Source organism: Trichechus manatus, unplaced genomic scaffold (assembly GCF_000243295.1).
Source record: "Trichechus manatus latirostris isolate Lorelei unplaced genomic scaffold, TriManLat1.0 scaffold00100, whole genome shotgun sequence".
Classification (NCBI taxonomy): domain Eukaryota; kingdom Metazoa; phylum Chordata; class Mammalia; order Sirenia; family Trichechidae; genus Trichechus; species Trichechus manatus.
Genome location: NW_004444036.1, coordinates 9,050,244 through 9,073,054, shown reverse-complemented (window position 1 = coordinate 9,073,054; position 22,811 = coordinate 9,050,244). Strand labels below are relative to the sequence as shown.

The 22,811-nt window shown below is 40.2% G+C and overlaps 1 protein-coding gene across 1 annotated transcript in view; it reads right to left on the bottom strand.

Annotated features, from left to right (window-relative positions):
• PDK3 (pyruvate dehydrogenase kinase 3) overlaps positions 1-22,811 on the bottom strand; it is an 88,689-nt gene that overhangs the window by 37,491 nt on the left and 28,387 nt on the right. Inside the window, exons 2-5 of the mRNA XM_004382860.2 lie at positions 11,711-11,852; positions 7,757-7,828; positions 5,838-6,022; positions 3,692-3,781 (exon numbers count right to left, since the gene is read on the bottom strand). Coding sequence (XP_004382917.1) covers positions 3,692-3,781; positions 5,838-6,022; positions 7,757-7,828; positions 11,711-11,852 — 489 coding nt within the window. The remainder of the gene's footprint in view (positions 1-3,691; positions 3,782-5,837; positions 6,023-7,756; positions 7,829-11,710; positions 11,853-22,811) is intronic.

The window sequence follows — 22,811 nt, the reverse complement described above, 5'->3', positions numbered from 1 at the left end:
TACTGGTATGATGCTAGGATTATAGACCAATGGAATAGAATTGAGAGTCCAGAAATAAACCCATACATCTATGGTTAATTGATTTTTGACAAGGGTGCTAAGTCCATCCAATGGGGGAAAGAATAGTCTCTTTAACAAATGGTGTTAGGACAACTGGACTTCCAAAAGCAAAAGAATAAAGCTGGACCCTCACCATATACCTCACACCATGCATAAAAATTAACTCAAAATGGATCAAGGACCTAAATGTAAAAACTAAAACCATAAAACTCTTAGAAGTAAACATAGGAGTAATGCTTTGGGACCTAGTTTTAAAAAACTGGCTCTTAGATATGAAAAAAGCAAGAGCAGCAAAAGACAAAATAGAAAACTGGACTTTATCAAAATTAAAACCTTTTGTGCATCAAAGGACTTTATCAATAAAGTGAAGAGACAACCTACAGACTGGGACAAAATTTGGGAGAATCATATATCAGATACAGGTTTAATATCCAGAATATATAAAGAAATCCTACAACTTAGTTACAAAAAGAAACCACCCAATCAAAACAGGGGAAAAAGACTTGAATAGACATTTCACCAAAGAAGGTATACAAATGGCTAACAAGCATATGAAAAGATGCTCAATGCCATGAGTCATTAAAAAAACTCACTGCCGTCGACTCGATCCTGACTCATAGCGACCCTATAGGACAGAGCAGAAGTGCCCCATACGGTTTCCAAGGAGCACCTGGTGGATTCCAACTGCTAACCATTTGGTTAGCAGCCATGGCTCTTAACCACTACGCCACCATGAGTCATTAGGGAAATGCAAATCAAACCACAATGAGATATCAGAAAAACAGAAAACTAAAAGTGTTGGCAAGGATGTGGAGAAGTTGGAACCCTCATCCATTGCTGGTGGAATTGTAAAATGGTACAGCCACTGTGGAAAACAATCTGGCAGCTAATCAAAAAGTTTTTAAAATTTTTTTTTATATTACCCAGCAATTCCACTCCTAGGTATATACCAGAAAGAAATGAAAGCAGAAACACGAACATATACTTGTACATCAATGTTTATTGCAGCACTAGTCACAATAGCCAAAAGGTGTTAATATCCTAAAAGTTTATCAACAGATGAATGAACAAAATGTGGTATATCCATACAACGGAATATTATTCAGCATAAAGAGAAATGGAGTCCTGATACATGCTACAAAATGGATGAACCTTGAAAATATTATACTAAGTGAAGTAAGCCAGTCACAAAAGAACCAAATATTCTATGATCTCACTTACATGAAATACCTAGAATTTGGCAAATGTATAGAGACCAAAGTTTATCAGTGGTTACCAGAAGTGGGAGGGAGAGGGAAAGAGGAATCATTGCCTAGGGGGCACCAAGTTTCTGTTAGTGGTGATAGAACCATCTGGTAACAGTGGTGATGGCTGTACAACATGATGAACATAATTAATGTCACTGAATTGTACATGTAAAAAATGTTGAAATGGCAAATGTGCTGTTTTACATATTTTTTATCACAATTTTAAAAATCCAGTGTTCAGATTTTCAATTGTTTTATAAATGTCCTAAGTGGCTTTTTAAAATAATTTATCGTTTAAGCCAGAAACAAAAGTAAAGGCATCACCCTATTATAATCAATGGTATAAAACAGAAGCAAAATGACTTGCACAAGGCCTAAAGACTACTGTTAGTAAACATGTCTATAGCTCTTACTATGTGCTAGCATTGTTTTAGGGATCCTATATATAGTAACTCATTTAACCCTATGACATAGGTGAAATAACCAACAGCACCATTTTACAGATGAGGAAACTGAGGCACAAAGGTTATAACATGCCCAAGATCACCCAGCTAACCCAACGTCTATCAGCTGGTGAACGGATAAATAAAATTTGGTGTATCCATACCATGAAATATCATTCAGCAACAAAAAGGAATGAAGTACTGATACATTCTACAACATGGATAAACCTTGAAAACATCATGCTAAGTGAAAGAAGCCAGTTGTAAAAGACCACATATTGTCAGATTCCATCGAAATTTCCAGAATAGGCAAATCTACAAACAGACTGTAGATTAGTGGTTGGCAGGGAATGGAGGGGGATGGGGAAATTGGGGGGTGAAAGGATACAGGGTTTAATTGAAGGTGATGAAAATTTTCTAAAATTGACTGTGGTGATGGTTGCACAACTCTGTGATTATACTAAAAACTATTGACTTGTACACTTTAAATGGGCAAACTGTATGTTACGCGAATTATATCTCAATAAAGCTGTTTTTGTAAAAAAGTAAATTATCAAAAGGTTTAAACCAAGGAATATTTCTCAGTCATGTACCATACTAAGCACTATGATACTTACAAAGCAAGTGTTTAAGACACAAACCTTGACCTCAAACTGCTTGCAGTTAAAGAAAAAAGGTACACATAAAATATAGAACACACTTTAGTCTTAAGACTTCGTGCTTTTTTCTCTAAAGGGTAGTCAACTATCTGAACCAAGTTTTCTGATTCATAAAAGCCATTAGGATAGTGCCTAATGAACATGCTGGTTATGATAAGTGTGATCCTGCTCTTCTGCCCACCTTGGAGGCAGGCAGGGGTTATGACCAACCACAGGGTCAGCTTGTAAGAGAGCAACCTATAGAATGCTTACGGAGCTGGGGCTGGGCCTATACACCTTATAACTGAAAGATCTGAGTAAATTTTTTCCAACTAAAGAGGCCACGACAGCTTGACAATCCTGGGCAAAGCTAAGATATGGGTCCTCCTCCCTGGGTTTAGCAGCTGAATGTCTGGTTTGTTACACCACTGGGGAAGCTATACACACTGGGCCACCTTCCTTGGTCCTCAAAACTGCAATAGCAAAGGTCACTCTGCTTGCAGTGGGCTTGAGAGCTTTACCAAGGAGACAAGGCCCTCTTCACTCACTCAGCTGCACAGTTCAGAAAGAGTGAGAGCAACAAAGGTCCTTAATGAAGACCAGAGAGATTAGTGGTCATGAAAACTCATACAGTGTGTGTTTAGAAGAGGGAAATGAAGGCAACAGCAGGAGACATAATCCAGGGAAGGAGACAGCTTTGGGGTCTGAGGCTGCATACAGTAACCCTAACATTGAAGAAAACACAGGAGGTGGCTCACTTACAACCAGGAAGGATTTCTGGAGGTAGCATTAATCTTAAATGAAAAATGAGGGAACTTCTGTTCAATTTCAAAGTGCCTGGCTATGAGGCACTTATGGCTATAGGGCGCTATTCTACCCTGAAGCTACTGGAATAGCATGTAGCTCGATCTCCAATGAACCCATGAAGCCCACATGCCAAGTACAGTATATTATAAAACAACGGATGCACATCAGAAAGATGTTTAAATTTTATAAACATGTGAATTCAGCTTAATTTTATAAGAAGGACTTACGGCAATCAAAACTTAGAATCATACTTAAGCTAACAAATGTTTACTGTTTAAGATAGAACTTCAAGCAAAACCCTAATCAATGAAGTAGAAACTCATATTTTTAGCATTACTAATTATATATCTTCTCCTGAACTTTCTAGAAAGGATATTTCATATTTGGATCAAGTGACTTGGGACCAGAGTAGCCTGATGAATCAGCAAACAATCTAAGCAACATAATCCTGTAGTCAAGCTGCCTTAAAAAAAAAAAACTACATTAGTCTCCTTACCTTTCACTACTTCGGCCACATTACAGGTGGGATCAATGCTTCCTATGTGCTTAGGCTGAGCAGGACTGGCATCACCACCGAACAGAAGTGCTAAACAAACACAAAAGGGAAGGGAGAGGATTAAAAAAAAGAAGAGAAATATAGAACTTCATGAGTTTTGAAAAGGATTCTCTTATTTGTAAGAATCACCTTAGTGTCCACAGCAAGTGAGAGCAATACAGTACAACTGACAGGAGATCAACTCTCTCAGACAATGAAGGAGGAGAGACATGCTTTAAGACAGTTGCAGTTACCATGTCCTAAAGCAGTGACACTTGCCAGGTGCCCAACCCCTCTGTCCCCCACCCAGTATGACTTGGATGAAGAAACCTCCATCCTTAGCCACATTTACCCCCCTTCTCAGTACTACTCCAGACATTTATTCTGAGATTCACTAAATGTTTAGAACATGCAGTCTGCACCATTTGGACAGCCCTGCAAAGTGCCTTCACTATGAACTTTTCAAACGCCTCTGTCATGGAGGTGTTCTTTCAATTTAACATACACAGACAATATTTGTTCAAGTATTTTTAAAAATACATTCAAATAATCTCACAATAGACAAGATTTACGAGATTTTATTTCTGAAAAAAAGCCACGAACAGCCCCAAAGGAAAAAGTAATCCGAATCTAAATGCTTACAACAGTCATTATTATTAGCTGCTGTCAAGTCAACTCCAACTCATGCAACCTTATGTGTAAACAGAATGAAACATTGTCTGCTCTTGTGCCATCCTCACAATCATTGGTATGTATGAGCCCATTCTAGCAGCTATTGTGTCAATCCATCTCTTGGAGGGTTTCCCTTGTTTTCTTTGACCCTCTACTTTACCAAATGTTTATAGGGGCACTTATCTTTAAATCCAGCAAAACTTGTCTACAAAAAGACTGCCTAAAGAAAATAGAGAAGATTTTAATTATGAAAAATGATAAATATGGGCGTGAGGCCAACACATAAAGTTCCAACTGATTAAGTGGCAGAAAAACAGAGGTCTACAAGCTTAACCAACCATCTAAAAACATGTACATACACACATATTTAATATATACACACGTATTTAGATCAGAAATTATAGTTATTGAAGTAGCTTAGTTAAGTAGTGTTTAAGTTCTTTTTTGTCTGTAATTTCCATACATTTCAGTTTCTTAAAGATATACACTTAGAACAAGCCCACACGTAATAGTTGCATAACATTCATTTATCCAAATCAATCAAAATAGTAAAATACAGATGCTGTGTCCATTTTCAGATACAGCAAAGAGGATGAATTAGACTCTAGGCATGTTGATGCTTTTTCATAAGACTTACGAAAATAGCCCAAGAGACAATGCTGAAAATGAGCCAAAACGTTTGTGGTGGAGAGAATTCTGGTTTTTTTTCTCATCTGCTTATCAGCCTTGGAGTCCTGGTGGAGTAGTGGTTAAGAGGTTGGCTGCTAACCAAAATGTTGGCAGTTTGAATCCACCAGCCACTCCCTGGAAACCCTATGGGGCAGTTCTACTCTGTCCTACTGGGCCGCTATGAGTCGGAATCGACTCAATGGCAACGAGTTTGGTTTCTTGGTTTATCAGCTGAGAGAGCAGAATCTCTAGGCCATAAAATTCTCAGTACAAGATTATGGTCTGACAATCTCACATAGATGCACACTGATCACTGTGAAATAAGAGATCAATCACTCATATTGCTAACATGCCAATATCCCTAGTATGGGTGTTTTTAAAACAAAAAAGAAAAACACATAGCATCCTGGATCAAGACTAGAACATCCTCTCAGAAACATACGAAAGTACTCAGAGATGCAGGCGGGGCTGCCTTTCAAGCACAGCCTGGCCCCACCAGGAGTGTAACAGCAGGGGCTTAAAAGGCAGGCAGCAGTCCTATCTCCTCATACGAGCATCATAAAAGACTTCCAAGGATTTCTCTTAACAAACAAAACTGATGAATAGCTTTTTAATACACAGGAGTCATTTAGAATAAACTGAACTAGAAATGAAATTTCTACAGCCAAAAATGCAGGCCAGTGAAGCAAGAGTGAAGCAACAGGAAAACATTTCAGAGAAATCACCCCCGTTACTCTTCAAAAATGGAAAAACAAAACCAACTTACTGTGCTGGTTAATAAGCATGCGGAAAGAAATGCGGTTGGTGTAAAACCGATCCAGAAAATACTGGATGTTACTGCTAATGAAAGGATCAAACCCAAACTTCTCCTTGTACTCAATCACTCCTTGTGCCATTGTAGGAACCACATCATTGTGTCTGTTTCGGACTTTAAGCAGGACTTGTAGAAAGCTGTGTGGGAGGGAAAACAAAAAGTGGTCAGTCTTTCTATCTTACGGGCTGATGTACAGACTTCCCAACCCCACCCCTGAACTGTTGATCTGTTGGTATCTCTATAGGTAGAAACATCATTATCATTACATACATGCTAGAAGGAAGTACAAGAAACTAAAGTATAACCCCAAGTTTTTAAAAATTTTTATGTAATTTTATTTTAATATACACAGCAAAACCCGTTACCATTCCACAGTTTCTAGACATAATGATCAGTGACATTGGTTACATTCTTTACATTGTGTCAACATTCTCGTTATTTCTGTCCTCCAACCTTCTTGTCTGTGTTTTACAATAGCTGTTGACCCTTTGGTCTTATATAGATAATTTATTTTTTAAAGTAATGCAATACTCAAGGGTGACACAATCTTTACTTTTTGGGCTAAACTGTTAACTTAGTTTCAAGGGGACACCAGGGGATAGTTTCAATTCAAGGTCTGAAGAGCAACTAAGGACCACAGTCTCCGGGACTCCTCCAGCCTCAACAGGTCCAGTAAGTGTGGATTCTTTATGAATTTGAAGGTCTGTTCCATGTTTTTCTCCCTTTTTACCAGGATTCATCTACTGTGTTCCTGATCAGAATGTTCAGTAGTGGTAGCTGGGCACCATCTAGTTCTTCTAGTCTTAAGGTGAAGGAGGCAGTGGTTCATATAGACAATTACTCTTGTAGTCCAGTTCCTTCTCTGATTCTTTGGTTTTCTTCTTTATATTTTGCTCCAAATGAATAAAGACCAATAGTTATATCTTAGATTGCCACTTGTAGGCTTTTAAGACCCCAGACACTACTCACCATACCGGGAGGTAGTACATAAACTTTAAGAACTATATTATGCCAACTGACTGGATTGTCCCATGAGATCATGGCCCTAAGCCACCAAAGAAAGAGAACTAATCTCATGAGGTGATAGGTTATATTTAGTTATTACTCCATGTTTTCGCTTGAAATTTTCTATAAAATATCTCCTTTCAGAGATGCAAAAAGTAAAAGGTTCTAGTAAAGAAAAAAAAAATGCTCAAATACCTTTTTAGGAACCCAGTGACTTTTTGAATAAGTGAATACATATAATACAGACTCTATAAATGTTTGCTGAATAAATTATTGTGGAATATATCAATATTTCTGACATGGGGACACGCCAAAAATATCTCCAAAGACTTATTAATGAAAATGAAAAACAAATATTTTCTATCAGCATGAGAATTTAGTCTTTGTGCATAACAGCAGTAATAGAATTCGGGTTGCTGTATAAAAAACACAAGCTTTCATGCTTCTCCAAAATAAAACCGTTGCAGCTTTCTGAGTTCAAATATAATATCCCACTGAATTTTTTTTTCTAATTGTAAAAGACTGAGTAGATAAATTCATGTGTATACTGAGGACCCTGCATTCTTAAAACTACCACTAGGTGGAACATTTACTGCAATATTTATAGTGAGTGCCCAGCTCACCTTGAGTAAACGGAATAAGAATTAGATCGTGAAGCACAATTTGAACTGTCATTATTCCTTTTGTACTATGCTAAAATCTTAAACTCAATTTAAAAAAATGCAATATTAAGTCATTATCCATAAAGAAACCTAATGCTCTGAACAAATTATACTTCCTGGTTCTTAAAGCCATGAATTCCACTTATCAAAACTTTTTTTTACCTATATGTTTTTACTTTCAGGTAAGTTTGGCACTATACTTACTTATCCAAGACCTGTGGATCTTCAGGGCTCTTATTTTCATATTCTAAAAGTTCAAGAAAGCTCTGCATATACCTAAAAAAAAAAAAAAGGTACTGTTAGTTGCCTACCCAGCATACATTCCTCTTTTACCTGAAGTGCTTCAGGGGAAGTTGATTGCAAGCAAAGCTCCTGGGTAAGCCGATTTTTCTATGGGTAATTCCATTTCTCTTGCCACTAATTAGTCCAATAGTCCAGGTCTAAGTCTATCACTGCCTCTATTTCCCCCTGAACACAGGGACTGGCTCAGGAATGGGCATATGTCTCAATTCAGGCCAATAAAATAAGAGGGAAGACTTCCTAGGGGTCTCTGGGAGAGAAATCAACTTGCTCTGCTTCTGTACAGTCTGCTATGTGGATGTGAAGCCTGGAACCGCTGTAGCTATTATGCAACAAGGAGGAAATCCAGCCTTAAAATGAAGCTGACACCATGGAAATCAGAGTCTTGATAACTTCATGAAACCAACAGTAAAAGCTTACCCTATGGCTGGACTCAAATTATTGTTCAAGTCAGGGTTACTTGGATTTTCTACTACTTGCAACCAAATATTCCTAATGGACACAGCAAGTCTATAGTTTGAATACAAAAAAGTGCATATAGATTTTAAGAAGCATATTGTGACACTTGAAGTGTACTCTAAGAACTTAGAAACTAGAAAAAAAAGTAGGTGCCTTGTCAGAGTTAAACTAATTTCCTCAACACATAATGGAGGAGAAGGAATGCCTCCTAAGCCCTCAAAACCAGCTTCTGGTTGAAGAACAGCTACAGGTCTCAATCAGGACCAGTATAAGAAACAAGGTATCCAACATAAAGATCTAGAGAACAAAGGAAAGTGGGATTCAGAGAGGCTCATTACTGCAGCAGCTCCATCCAGACAGGACCAGCTGAATCTGGTGGGGATTCAGATCTTCCAATTACATAGACATGTGTGATCACCGCTTTCGGCCTGAACATGTTCTGAAAGAATTATCCCTTTATCCTAATTGTTTCTAACAGCCAATTATAATTAATTAATAATTACTCTTACTATCTAGCTTTGGATAGAGGATGAGGGCACTCCAGTAACAAAAAATGACTGTTAACTCATATAAACAGGAATGAACTTTGTGGCAATGCAAGTGATACTAAAGCATGCTCATCTCTAGATAAATTTTTAAAAAGTCTCTGGGCTGTGGATTAGATGTTGTTAAAATCATCAGGTAAAACCACTCTCAGAGGCCAAAGTCAGCAATCCCCCGTGAATCCCCCTGCCCTGCCACATGCAAAACTCGCATCAGGCACCCCCGTCCCTTTCCGGGACGGTCCTTTCTGAACGGAATAATTCATTTAAAGAGCAAAGTCATAAATGGAGAGCAGTCAAAGTTCATGCCAAGGTTCCCTGCCTGAAAGTCAAGAGAGCAAAGAAGAACACATTCAGACTGAGGGAACAAGGTGGGATTCACAGCCTGTCACACATCAGGCTTGCTTGAAAAAGAAGAAGGAAATGACAACTCATCACAATGCATGATCCTGAATTGGATTCCCAAATGGAGGAGGTGGTGGGGTTGCTAAAGAGAACATTAGGACAACTAGCGAAACGAAAATAAATTCTACTTATTAGAAAATAGTACTGAATCAATGTTAAATTTCCCAAATTTGATTATCATACTGTGGTTATCTAAGAGCTGCTCTACAGAAATAAATACTGAAGTATTTAGTGATAAAGGGACATTAACTCAAATGGTTCAGGGGGAAAAACCATATGTGTATTATGTATATAGATACTATATATAGGTACGTGTGTTACGTGTATGTTTCTCTATCTATCTATAGAGAGAATATGATAGAGCGAATGTTGCCAGATGTTAACAATTAATGAATTTAGGTGAAGGTATACATATACGGTGAGGATGGCGTAGGAGCAGGCAGTGTTTCGTTCTGTTGTACGCAGGGTCGCTCTGAGTCGGAACTGACTCCACGGCACCTAACAACAACATACATATACAGGAATTCTTTCTATTATTCTTACAACCTTCTGTTAAATATGAAATTATTTCAAAATAAAACATTTGGAAAAGAAAAGGAAGAAATGGCATGCATATGTTTGGAATGGATATGGAAGAGGAATGATGAGGAGACCAAAGAGTTGACACAGTAATCTGTTTGAGTCTACACTGTGCCAGCAGTTCACTTTGAGGTCCCTGAAGTAACTTTCACATAAATTATTAGCAAGAGTAAATGTCTGACTGTCACTGCTACCAGAACCCCGGGACATGAGGGTCCTCTAGCCTACTTAGACTCCCCACCACAGTGTCCCTCAATAGCGATTATATACTTCCTGCTGGAAAATTTCTAATGATGGCCTTGAAAAGATAAAGTAGTCTCATACAAACAAGTACTGTCTGTTCTTTCTGAAACAAACTATCAATTTAGGGCAGAGTGTAACTGTGATATCAAAGCCATGGTCACTGTCACTGTCCATCTGATCTCTCCTGGGTTCCAAGGACACTGCGCCTCAGGCAGGGAGGAGCTGCTGCTTGTCTGGAAAAGAGACTGGATACTGTGTGTAAGACCACTCACTATAGTGTTTCTCAGCGGATTCATCCTTCACCCTAATAATTTATTACAATCAATATTACTGAGGGATGACTGTTAATGTCCACTCTCTTTCAGTAGCCTGGCTTCCACTAATCCTCTAAATGCGAGCTAATTAATAGTTTCATTCTCTCTGTGTTTGTTCATGTTGTTCCTACCCACTAAAATGCTCCCCATCACTTGTACCTGCCAATTCTGCCCACCTGCCAAAGGGCAGGGCCCAACCACAGCTGGCCTCCTCCCCCCTCCTCTGTGCTCCCATAGCGCCATCTCAGTCACATCTGGCCTCCCAAATTCCTTGAGCCCAGAGCCACATCTTATTTATCTGTTTTCTCCACAGTGAATTTTATCTTGCTTTTATAGTACAGAGTAGGCATGCAAATCGTTCTCCAATATATGCAAACCCCTCCCTAAAAATGCCCTTGCCGGCTACTCTCCCATTCTGCCACTCACTGATCTCACCCTGCTTACCTAGTGGCTAGTCTACTCACAAATCCAACCAAAACTCCCCTGCTGTCAAGTCGATTCCAACTCACAGTGACCCTATAGGACAAAACAGAACTGCCCCCATAGGGCTTCCAAGGCTATAAATCCTTACCTAAGCTGACTGCCATATCTTTCTCCCACAGAGCGGCTGGTGGGTTCGAACCGCCAACTCTTTCGATTAGCAGCCGTGCGATCTGACCACTGCGCCACCAGGGCTCCTCACTCACAAATTCAACTTCCTCAATTCCACAGCACAGGCTTTAAGCCTCAGAGCTACAATCGATTTAACTTCAAGTTACACTCAGTTAAGATGTGTCACACTTGAAGTAGGGCAGATGAAGCACACCAGGTAGCTGACTGTTTTTCCAATTTGAGGTTCCCTTTTAAATAACTTACTGAATTTTCAAAGAAGCACTGCCTTCAAGGAACTTCTTAACAAGGAAAACCAAAGGAGTAAGACGGAGACTTGATAAAAGTGACAAACATCTCCTCATCCAAAGGATGACAGACCCACTCACCTGGGTTACTTCATTGCCATTCCTTTCTATTTTTCTGTACTTTCCAATTTTTTTTTTTTTACAATAAGCATACGTCACATTTGTAACCAGACAAGTGGACTTGGAAAAATCAAGAAAAGTGTCTACTACAGTTTAGAAATACTTTCCATCAAAACAATTTTAAATTGAACAGTTCTGCAATAAAAGCAGCAACTTTTAATTGCCCGGAAAACTCAGCTCCCCTGAATGACTCATTCCCAGACAAACAGTACATGTACTTTTATGGAGAATGGTCCCAATGCCAAATGTTCAGCACATCTGAAGGAAGACCGACTGTCTTCAGCCATGCTATGTACTTACCAACTCTGAACCAATCCCACCGAAGGCCGATTTAGCAAGTTGTCCGGCAGAAGATTGACTTCTCTCATTGTGTTAGCCAGTCGCACAGGAAGCTCCTTTCGGAGAAACATATATGATGTTTTCTCACACGCATTATCTCTCCCTATGAAGAGATGGAAAAGGTTCCATGATTTCACAACCTAACAGATGGAGTAATAAAGTACTCTAATGATAGTTACTGGCTGGAAGGAGAAAATTTAATAATCCTGCAGTCTCTAGTTAAATTTTTATCCTCTGAAATAGCAAGTTTAAAAAAAATATTTTATTGTGTTTTTTGGAGAAAATTTACACAGTGAATTCAGTTTTCATTTAGCAATTTCTATACATATTATTAAGTAACATTCATTACACTTTTCACAATGTGTCAGCAGTCTCATTATTTCCATTCTGGTTGTTCTGTTTCCATTAATCTAACTTCCTTCCCCCTCCCCTTACCTTCTCATCTTTGGTCTAGGGTAAATGTTGACCATTAAATCTCATTTAGATGATTGTTTAGAGGAGCACAGTACTCACAGGTGATATTATTTATTTTATGAGCCACTCTGTCTTTTGGCTGATAGGTGACCACAGGGAGTAGTTTGAGTTCCAAGTTTAAAGGGTATCCCAGGGTGATAGACTCGAGGGTTCCTCTAGTCTCTACTGGTTCAGTATGTCTGGACTTTTTTAGGAATTTGAGTTTTGTTCTACATTTTTCTCCCATTCTACCCGGGACCATCTATTGTATCCATGGTCAGAACGGCCAGTAGTGGTAGCCAGGCACCATCTAGTTCACGAAGTATCAAGTTTAAGAAAATAATCAGAATAGAAAAAGAACATTTATTCCAAGAAGCAACCTTGAAAGCTGTTTTTTCCTGAAGACAAGTATGTCCCTAAGTGTTACCAGCAGCAGTATAAAAGTGACCTAAGATATAATCTGAATTTGTTTTCAAATAAACACTGTGGGAAAACTGCCAAGTACAAATGTACTAAAAAACCAAACCCACTGCCATCGAGTTGATTCCAACTCATAGAGACCCTATAGGCCAGAGTAGAACTGTTCTAAAGCGTTTCCAAGGAGTGGCTGGTGGATTTAAACTGCCGACCTTTTGGTTAGCCGCCGTAGATCTTAATCACTGCGCCACAAGGGCTCCTGTACTAGTACATGCAAATCCACTCCTGTTCACTGGGATGCCCAGAAGGCAACGGATCCAGTCATTCCACACATATTCACCTACTGGGTGCCAAGTGTTTCCTAAGATTTTCTTCTAATGTGTTTCTTTGGGGGCCATAGCTCTGCTGGTGATGATTCCAAGGAAGGGGCTCTGACTGAGACACAGGGCTTGGATGTGCCAGTGAAACGAGCTCATGGGTGTGCTGAGAAGTGGAGGAATCTACTCCGGCACATCCAAGAGGCTAAGACCAGAGCACAGTGTTGACTCTAAAGGAGGAGGTCAGGGAGTCTTCTGGAAGTCGTCCTGCGCTGGTTGTGTGTAAACTTTACATAAGAAGGAAACAATAAGAGAAAAGGTACCCGGCCACCTGAAAGGAGAAACCCAAGCCCCTTTTCCTGTTGCCATGTGAACAGAATAGTTCTAGAACCAGTCTTGTCCCTCAATCCCCAGCCTTGCTTTAAACCTGATGATGGTTGAGGACATGATAGAAAAGATGTGAATTTTGGGATCAGAAGTGTGTTCCAGGCCCATCTTCTCCATTTTGGAGTTGTGAAATCTTTGGTAAGCTTCTTAATCTCCTGAGTCTCACCTGCCTTATCTGTAAAATGAAGACAAAACTTTAAATAGTTTTTGTAAAGACTAAACGTGAAAATCTATATGGAGCCTGATACAGAGCAAGTGTTCAATATACATGAGTCCTTCTTCTGCCCTATATGATACTTATGGGTCCATCCCATCTCCTTCACACTGGATAGACCTTACTGATGCTCCATATTCCGTGGAGGTTGTTCTGAAATGGGCAACATTGGGGTGGGGCCAGCCCAGAGAGGGGGCAGCACAGTTCATCTAACAATTTCCTCCACTAAACCAGGGCTTCGAACGGTTTGTTCTGATTCGAAAGTCTGCTGAGAATTTGTATTTCCATCCCAGATATACTGAATCAGAATCTACAGTTTAACAAGATCCCCAGGGGATTCTTACATGTAATAAATTTTGAGAACCACTGCTCTACTAGTGGTTCTCAGAACTGGTCCCTAACCAGCAGCATTACCATTGCCTGGGAACTTGTTGGAAATGCAAATTCTCAGTAGGGGTTCAAACCAGTCCGAACAGGTCTGAAGCCCTGCTCTAAACTTCCCTTATTCTTCCACATGTGATAAAGGCAGTAAATTAAGAGATTCGGAAATAAATTAGATTTTCTAATACTTCCAGCCAAGTTCTGGTTTATTCCTTTCCTCTCGCCACCAAATAAGACTTGAAATAGTGGAACCCACTCTTGAAAGTCATCTGCAGAAACTTTCTTTCCCACTGACCCTTAACCCCCCTTCTCCATTTTCAAAAAAGTCAGGATAACTGGTTAAAGACTTAAGCAATCCATCCCTCATTCTAAGTGAATATACTGAAGGCCTGCAGTAAACCTTTAACTAATCGATGATTCTTGTCTTTCACTTTTTCCTCTTAGCACTTTCACTGTGATGAATACTTTAATCCACAAAATCCCCACTCCAAGTAAGGGGGGAGAGACATAATCCTCCAGCAACAACCTTCTAACATCTACTCTATACACATTTATTTGGCCTTAGACTATTAACATTTAAAATATACATTATTCCTAAAAAGTTCCCGATAATCATTTTAAATGTGCTAAAAATGCTGATACTGAAAAAGAATCTCATAGTGAATCCCATTATAAAATGAAGGACCTATTGTCCATTTTAAACGATACATCGCAATTTTCCCATACCAGGAGAAATATTTTCTATCCTGGTTAAATATAAAAGAAAAAAAAATTTTTTAAAGCACAGAAGAAACGTTGAAGGTTATCACTGTGGGAGAAGGGAGTTAAGGAACAGGAAGAAGAGGAAGAACCCTGTGGTGTTGAATTGCAACTAGGAGTATCAGTATGAAGTCATGATTTTAAAGAGTTATCTGAGTTTTTGGCGTAGTGAAAATTCAAATGTTTCCAATTTCCAAGCCCACAGCACATCAGAAGCAGCAAACCAGAAGCCTGGGGGGAGGGCGAAAGAGAACCATGAGAAGTGGTAACTGGCTTGCAGGGGCAAGATGGCAAGTGTCAGGTCCACTGTTTCTTCTCTGAAACTCATGGGGCTAGACAGTTTCAGAATTTAAAGATTTTCAGATTTCAGGAAGGTAAAAAGGTGTATATATATATATATACACCAAACCAAACCCATTGCCATCAAGTGGATTCTGACTCACAGCGATCCTACAGGACAGAGTATAACTGGCCCCATAGGGTTTCCAAGGAGCAGCTGGTGGATTCAAACTGCCGACCTTTTGGTTAGCAGCCAAGCTCTTAACCACTGTGCCACCAGGGCTCCATATAGTATATAGACACAATATATCTGGAGCGAAATACAGGCAGTTCCCAGGTTATGAACAAGATCTGTTCCTAAGCCTGTCTTTAAGTTGAATTTGTAGGTAAGTAGAACAGGTATATATTTAGTGTCAGTCAAATGTTTGTCTTCGTATACGGTATATATTTTACCTTTCTATGCATATAGAAACATATTAAGAAACACTTCCAAATACTCTAAAACTTCTTAAACATAATAATACAGTAATAATAAAAGTAACTACATACAGTACTATACTAAAAAGAGAGAGAATCTGTGTATGTGTGTGTAGGTATACAGTACTGTAAAAAAAACAACATTAGAGAAGCAGTTCTTAAAACAGTTTAGATAGGAAAAAAAAAAAAAAAAAAGAACCGCTGAAGCCACACAATGTTTTCCTGAGAGTCACAAAGTAGTACCTGCAACTGTTATTACTGACCATTGTATTTAACTCAAATTTTTAATAGGCTTTATGGCAGTCCTTCTTAAGTACCAGTTGGATGTTCACATTAAGTAGGATAAAGACTACAGCATCAAGCCAGTTCAAGTCAGGCTTTGCCAAGGAATTAGTTTTGGCACCATACTTGGAAATCATTTTTAGAGCTTTCTGGACTTCAGAATTCAGATTACAGATTATGGTCCTGTTGTATGGTAATGACTAGGATCAGGTGCTAGAGTTAGACACCTTGGGTTTGAATTTTAACTCAAGCACTTACAAGCTTTATGAACTTGGGTAAGTTTCTTATCACTTCTATGCCTCAGTGTAACCATCTATTAAGAATGACAGTATCTACTTTGTAGAGGTTGGGGTGAGGATTAAAATGTGCTTACCATTTAACATTAGCACGTTCTTAAAGCTTGGAAGAAAGAGCCCATCAAATAGCAATCACTACTCCCATTAAGTAGCAATCGCTACTAACGATTAGGATGACAAAGCAAAAGAGTCTGAGGCCATGTAGTACAAGATCAAATAGTTCTGACAACGTGGTAAGTTCTGAGCACATGACTGCCTTCTAGTTCAGTGCAGTCATCAGCGCCAACTTGATGATTCTACTTAATCGGAGTAAAGTATGCTCTGTGTCCCCACCATCCAATAGTTTAAGACAAAAGGGCTTGATGCACCGTCTGGAAAACTCAACCACGAGGCCTGGTTTCAGATAGCCAAGGACAAATTTTGGCAAGCATTTTATTCCAGCCTTCTTGGATTATCAACCTTTTATAAACAAGCGTGGAAAGAAACTTGATTTTATCTGTCGCCATATCCCCCATAGCCCTTATTATAGTGCCTCACATATGGTAACTTCTCAATTATTTATTGGAAGAAGAGATAATGCTTTCAGAAGTTTGTATTTTTTAAAAAGAATAGCTAGGAAAATCTCTCTCTCTCTCTCTCTCTCTTTTTGTCTTCTACATTCTAATTTAGCTTTAGGGACAAATTCTTTGTACTCAGATACCTTAATTATATATCAGTGAAAGCTGGGGGATAAGTCTTTTTTAGTTAGTTAATTAGCGAGCCTAAAAATAAATATGAAATGCCTGATATTTTAACATTTTGGTGGCTTTCCTCATTTCTTATAGGTTGAAAGTATTTTATCCTATGCATTAATGCCATATACTCCGTTTAAATTAAATTTTTCTCTAGTCATCAGTTCAGCAGACAAGAAAACAAAGAGGGAGTGTGTGAGGGGGCTTAGAAAATTCTAACTTAGGCAAATGCAAATAAGGCATTGGCTTAAATGCACTCATGTGCATTTTTTGAGTTTTTCTTCCTAATTTGAGGACCCTTCAATTCTTTTCTGTCTTCTGTTTGTTTTTTATACTTGGCGTTTTCACTGGGAAGTTGAGGCAATTACTGTATTTGCAAAAGGTATGATTTGCTCACTCTAGAAAGGTTCCACACAGCTTTACACTCACCCCGACATGAAGAAGTATGTTCTGGTCTATTTATAGACAGAAATACAAATGACTTTCAACTTCATGCAGCCCTCTCCGACCCACCAATAAGGAGCATTTGACTAGCCTTCAGAGGGCAAGAGCAGGCAGACTTGTGATTCTTTATACCTAGTCTGCATAGTGGCCTATATTTCTGGTGAGTCTTTAATCCTCTTTTGGACTTATTTACAGAAGGCAGAAAAAGTAATTCTTTGGTTAATGAAGCCACCTGATAATAAGTATCTTATAATTAAAGCAGAGAGTTGAGGACATACTTTGTACTCTCTTCCATCAATAGAGACTATGCTGCCTAAAAGGCAGACTGTCTGCATTACTTGAAGGCAATCTTTGCCCACATCTTTCAGCTTTAGCACGCGGTGGAGGATGGGGTCAGGGAGTGGAAAAGGAGAGCAATAAATGGAGAAATTACTAGCAAGGCACCAAAATCCAACAGAATGAGTAGCTCTTTCTGATAATGCTGCTTTTTCTAAAAATTAAATGAGTTTGCTATTTATTTTTACCATTAACCACGTTAAAATGGTAAAAATATTATAACTGAGAGAATAATATTTTAGGGTAGCTCTTTGACTTCTTCCCTCCAGTTGTTTACGATTTCAATCTTTTGAAAACACTGAATTTTGGAATCCTGCGTAATTAATACTTGGATTTACCAGGGCTAAACAATGACTAATGGAATAGTCCTTCAAAAGAAGCAACCTGAAGTGTGACTATAGAGCTGCCAAATTATTGTGACTGGACTTCAAAAGAATCACTTATTTTTTTAGTTTCGTTTAGAGTTTCAAAATGTTTGTTTTACTTCATGTCCAGAAGCTGTATTTCACTGCCTGATAAATTTGAGTTTTCCTTTGTTTGGAAAAACTTATGGCTGATTTTAAAAAGAGATCAAAGAAGTGGATTTGGGGTCTGCCAAACTTGGGGCTGCCTCCACTCTAGGCCAAGCTGTGTTTTGGCTATTATTAATTAGTGAGCCAGAACTTTCAGAGCTGAAGAGCCAAAGACAGGGGATTTCACACACACCTTACTCCCTACGGAAACCCTGGTGGTGTAGTGGTTAAGTGCTACAGCTGCCTAACCAAAAGGTCAGCAGTTCAAATCCACCAGGTGCTCCTTGAAAACTCTATGAGGCAGTTCTACTCTATCCTACAGGGTTGCTATGAGTTGGAATTGACTCGATGGCAATGGGTTTTTGTTTTTACTCCCTATGAAATTCAATAGCCCGGTAACATCCAGTTAGTAAACTACTTCTTTCAGGCCCGGGTCTATTTTCTTATGCTCACAGATGCTATGGGTCAGGAATTCAGATAGGACACAAGACAGATGGCTTGTCTGGGGAAATCTGAAAGCTGGGGGTGACTAAATCTTGGAGCTGGAATCATCTGTTAGGCTCTTTCTTTCACTTATGCATCTGACGCCTAGGCCGGGATTACTGGACAACTAGAATTGGCTACCAAAGCACCTTTGGGTGACCTCTCCATGGGTTTGGCTTCTGTCTTGGTTACCTAGTGCTGCTATAGCAGAAATACCACAAGTGGACAGCTTTAACAAAGATAAATTTATTCTCTCACAGTCTAGGAGGGTAGGAGTCCAAACTCAGGGTGCCAGCTCCAGAGGAAGGCTTTCTCTCTGTTTGCTCTGGGGGTAGGTCCTTGTCATCAATCTTCCCAGGTCAAGGAGCTTCTCAGCACAGGGATCCCAAGTCCAAAGGACAGGCTATTCTCCTGGCTCTTGTTTCTTGGTAGTATGAGGTCCCTAAATCTCCTGCTCAGTTCTCTCTTTTACATCTCAAAAGAGACTGACTTCAAACACAATCTAATCTTGTAGATTGAGTCCTGCCTCATTAACATAACTGCCACTAATCTCACCTCATTAACATCATAGAGGCAGGATTTACAACCCATAGGAAAATCACACCAGATGACAAAATGGTGGACAATCACACAGTACTGGGAATCATGGCCTAGTCAAATTGATACACATTCTGGGGGGACACAAGTCAATCCATAACAGCTTCCTCACAGCATGGCAGCCTCAGGCTAGTTGGATTCTTACCCTGTTGTGGTAAACATGGCCTTTTCTGCCCAGCCGCAGAAGTCACACAGCTAGCCTGCTTCTGCTGTGCTCAGTCAGTGTAAGCAGCCACAGCCTGCCCAGCCTCAGGGGAAGGGAATTATAGACTCCTCCTCTAGATGGATGAGTGGCAAGGGCACTTTGTAGAAAAGGACTGTCCTGGTCATCTTTGGGCAATGGGATCTGTCACAAGATGTTAATGAGAAGTTGTAGGTGTTGATTTATTTCTCAAATTATATTTCAAAGCATTCTTCTATCCCCCAAATTTGTTTACTCCGGAGTCATTTGTTGTCCATTTATTTATTTCAGTCTTTCCCTCTCTTTCAACTTTCCTCAGATCCTTGGTTGGTCAGTCATGTTTGAGACTGAGACAGCTTAAAGACTGGGAGCCCTGGGGGGCTCCAGGAGGCGTGAGCTCTCTGAATACCTGACTGCAGGAGGATTTTCTGTGAGGTTCTAATACCACACCAGCTTCCCTGATTTTCCTTCAACAGTTCATTCAGTGTCTTTAGAGAAAAATCCCCTTTCTGCCCTTTTACTTTGCCTAGGAATAACTACCTGTCTACTAATACTTTCATGGGAAGGGTGGAGAGTGACCCTTCCGTTTGCAGACTTCCAGTTCATTCTCCTGTCTTCGTCCAGCCAGCCCTACCTGTCAGTCCTGCTCTCTGTCCTTCATCTGGCATCACCGAGTTGGGAGCCTCTCCTCAGCCCTGCGGACATGACAGCAGCTCCCTTGGCCACAGGGCCTTCTAAGTATGTTATAGACCTGTGCTGTGCAATACAGGAGCCATATGGGGAATGTGTGAATATTTGCTTTTATTATTATATCAATGATAAATTCCCCTAAGTATGAAAATTGTATCATAGCCATTAGGAGAATGTTCTTAGGCTTAGGATATACATACATAGATATCTGGGGTAAAGAGTTCAACTTACTACTCTCAAATGGTTCAGTTAAAAAACAAAGTGTGTGGGAGAGAGAGGGAACGGAGAGGGAGAGAGATAAGGATGGAGGGAGGACGGAGAGATAAAGTAAACATGGCAAAGTCACTGGTGAATCTAAGTGCAGGGTATATATATATAAGGGTTCACTTTATTATTCTTGCAACTTAAGGTTAGAAATTTTTCCAAATAAAAGGTCTGCAGGGGAGGAGACACTGAAAACAATCTAAATATCCAACAATAAGGGAATAGTAAAATAAACCACAATACTGTATATTTACATGGGGAAATATGCAGTTATTAAAAATAGTGTTTTTAAAGGAAAAAAAGCAGTCCTCTATAAAAGGTCTTCCTATAACTAGAGGCATTCTAGTCTTTAAAAATGCAAAAATCTCGTAGAGAACATGCCACTGTATACAAAAAAAAAAAAAAAACCAAATCCGCTGCCATCGAGTCGATTCCAACTCATAGCGACCCTATAGGACAGAGCAGAACTGTACCATAGGGTTTCCAAGGAGCACCTGGTAGATTCGAACTGCCAACCTTTCTGTTAACAGCCGTAGTTACTGACCACTGCACCACCAGGGTTTCCCACTACTGTATACAGATCCTCCTAATGGGGTCTGAAGCCCATGGTGCCCTTCATGTAATGACTTTTGTTTTTCTAATGGGAAACCACAAGTGGCCCAAGATGTGGCAGTCTGCTTCCGTAAAGATTTATGGCCTTGGAAACCCTATGGGGTCACTATGATTCAGAATTGAATCAATGGCAATGGTTTTTTTTTTTTTTTTAAATAGGAAAAGAGGGGACTAAGAGATCGTGATAGAGCTCTTAACTAAGGTAGGGGAAGGTTACTGAATCCTTCCCTGAAGGACATATGTACACCTGTGATGAGGGCACATGAGTAACATCCACTAGCACTTTGATACTTTCTCTTTAGAGATTTCTCAAGACATCTTGTTTGCAGAGGCGGGGCCAAGATGGCAGAGTACTCAGACGCTTCTGGTGGACCCTCTTACAACAAAGACCCGAAAACACAAGTGAATTGATTATATATGGCCATCTGGGAGCCCTAAACATCAAAGGTAGAGCTGAGGAACTGGACTGAGTGGCAGGGGGAGGGAGAGATGGTTCTGAAGCAGCGAGGAGTTGCCAGACCTCACCGGCCAAGAGTCTGAGCCCTTCAGGCCTGATCAGCTCAGGGGGTGAGCGGTGAGGCAGGCAAGCAGTGGTGCTCGGGAAGCACGTTTTCCACACCGGGAGAGACCAACTGCCAGAGACTCTACACGGCCACCAAGAACCAGTGAGAAGCAGCCCTGGATCGGCGAAAGATAAGTAATTGCTGACGGCCTACAGAGCGGATCAAAAACACCCCCCTTAGAGAAAAACCTCTCTCCCATTTACCTCCCTGCCCCCTGCTCTGCACTGGGTCCTAGACCAGGCTTCAGCAATTGCCTAGTCTCCTGGGCTGAAAGTAGGATCCATCATACGCCTGGAGCCATTCTCCTTGCCTTGGAGAGTGAACAAATTAACAAACAGGGGAAAAAATAAACTGCCGGGTCCCCTAAGCCAGGAACCCAGGGTAAGGCACAGCTCCTTTGCCTAGGCATAGGCATAAGGGATCCACGGACTTTGAGTGCCTTTCCCCCTGCATAGAGTTGTGTGGGCCCATCTCAACAGCGTAGGCCCTCATTACCCCAGTACAACAAGGTATATACCCGAACTCTAACTTCAACTGTTTCAGCTGTCAAGTGGCAGGTTCCTGACATTTGACACTGCTCTGCCCATTAAGCAGGGTCTTCACCTACCCACATCAGGGGCCTGAGGACTGGTAGCTCCATCCATGCCACCTAGCCACCTGTGATAGGGGCTCAAGAATAAGAGGTGCCCCCCAGTCCTTACAGCCAACAGCATTAGGTGCTCATAGTCCGGCTGCAAAACCCACCCACCTACGTATTCTAGGGAACAGGGACACGCCTTCCTCCTGGACACCCGGGGGGACCGTCAGCCCCCTGCCTTGCTCAGACTGTGTCCCCCTGCTGCAGCCAGATGCCTGAGCTTACACCAATCACCCATGCCTGTCTAGGACTGTAAGTGAGAGCCTACACCACACACTTGGTGCCTATCTACCTGGGCACCTGAGTTGAATCCATACAGAAGGAATGGGCAGACTCCTGAGATCACAGACCTAATAACAGATCTAACCACCTGGTAACGGGACATTAGAGCTTCAAAGGTGCCAATAATCAAACTAGCTCATACGAGCAGCCTATTTGGGCACATCAAAACAAAATAAGACACTAAGCAAGACAAAACAAGACAGTAAGCAAACATAAAATAAATAAATACAATAAGTCATTGATGGCTCGGGGACAATAGTCAATATCAAATTACATAAAGAGGCAATCCACGATGGCTTCAGCAACCTCCCAAAATAAAGAATCTAGAAATTTTCCAGAGGAGGAAAATTTCTTCGAATTACTGGAGACAGAATACAAAAGATTAATATACAGAACTCTTCAAGAAATTAGGAAGGAAATTAAGGAAAACCCAGAACATGCAACAGAGGAAATTAAAAAGATTAGAGA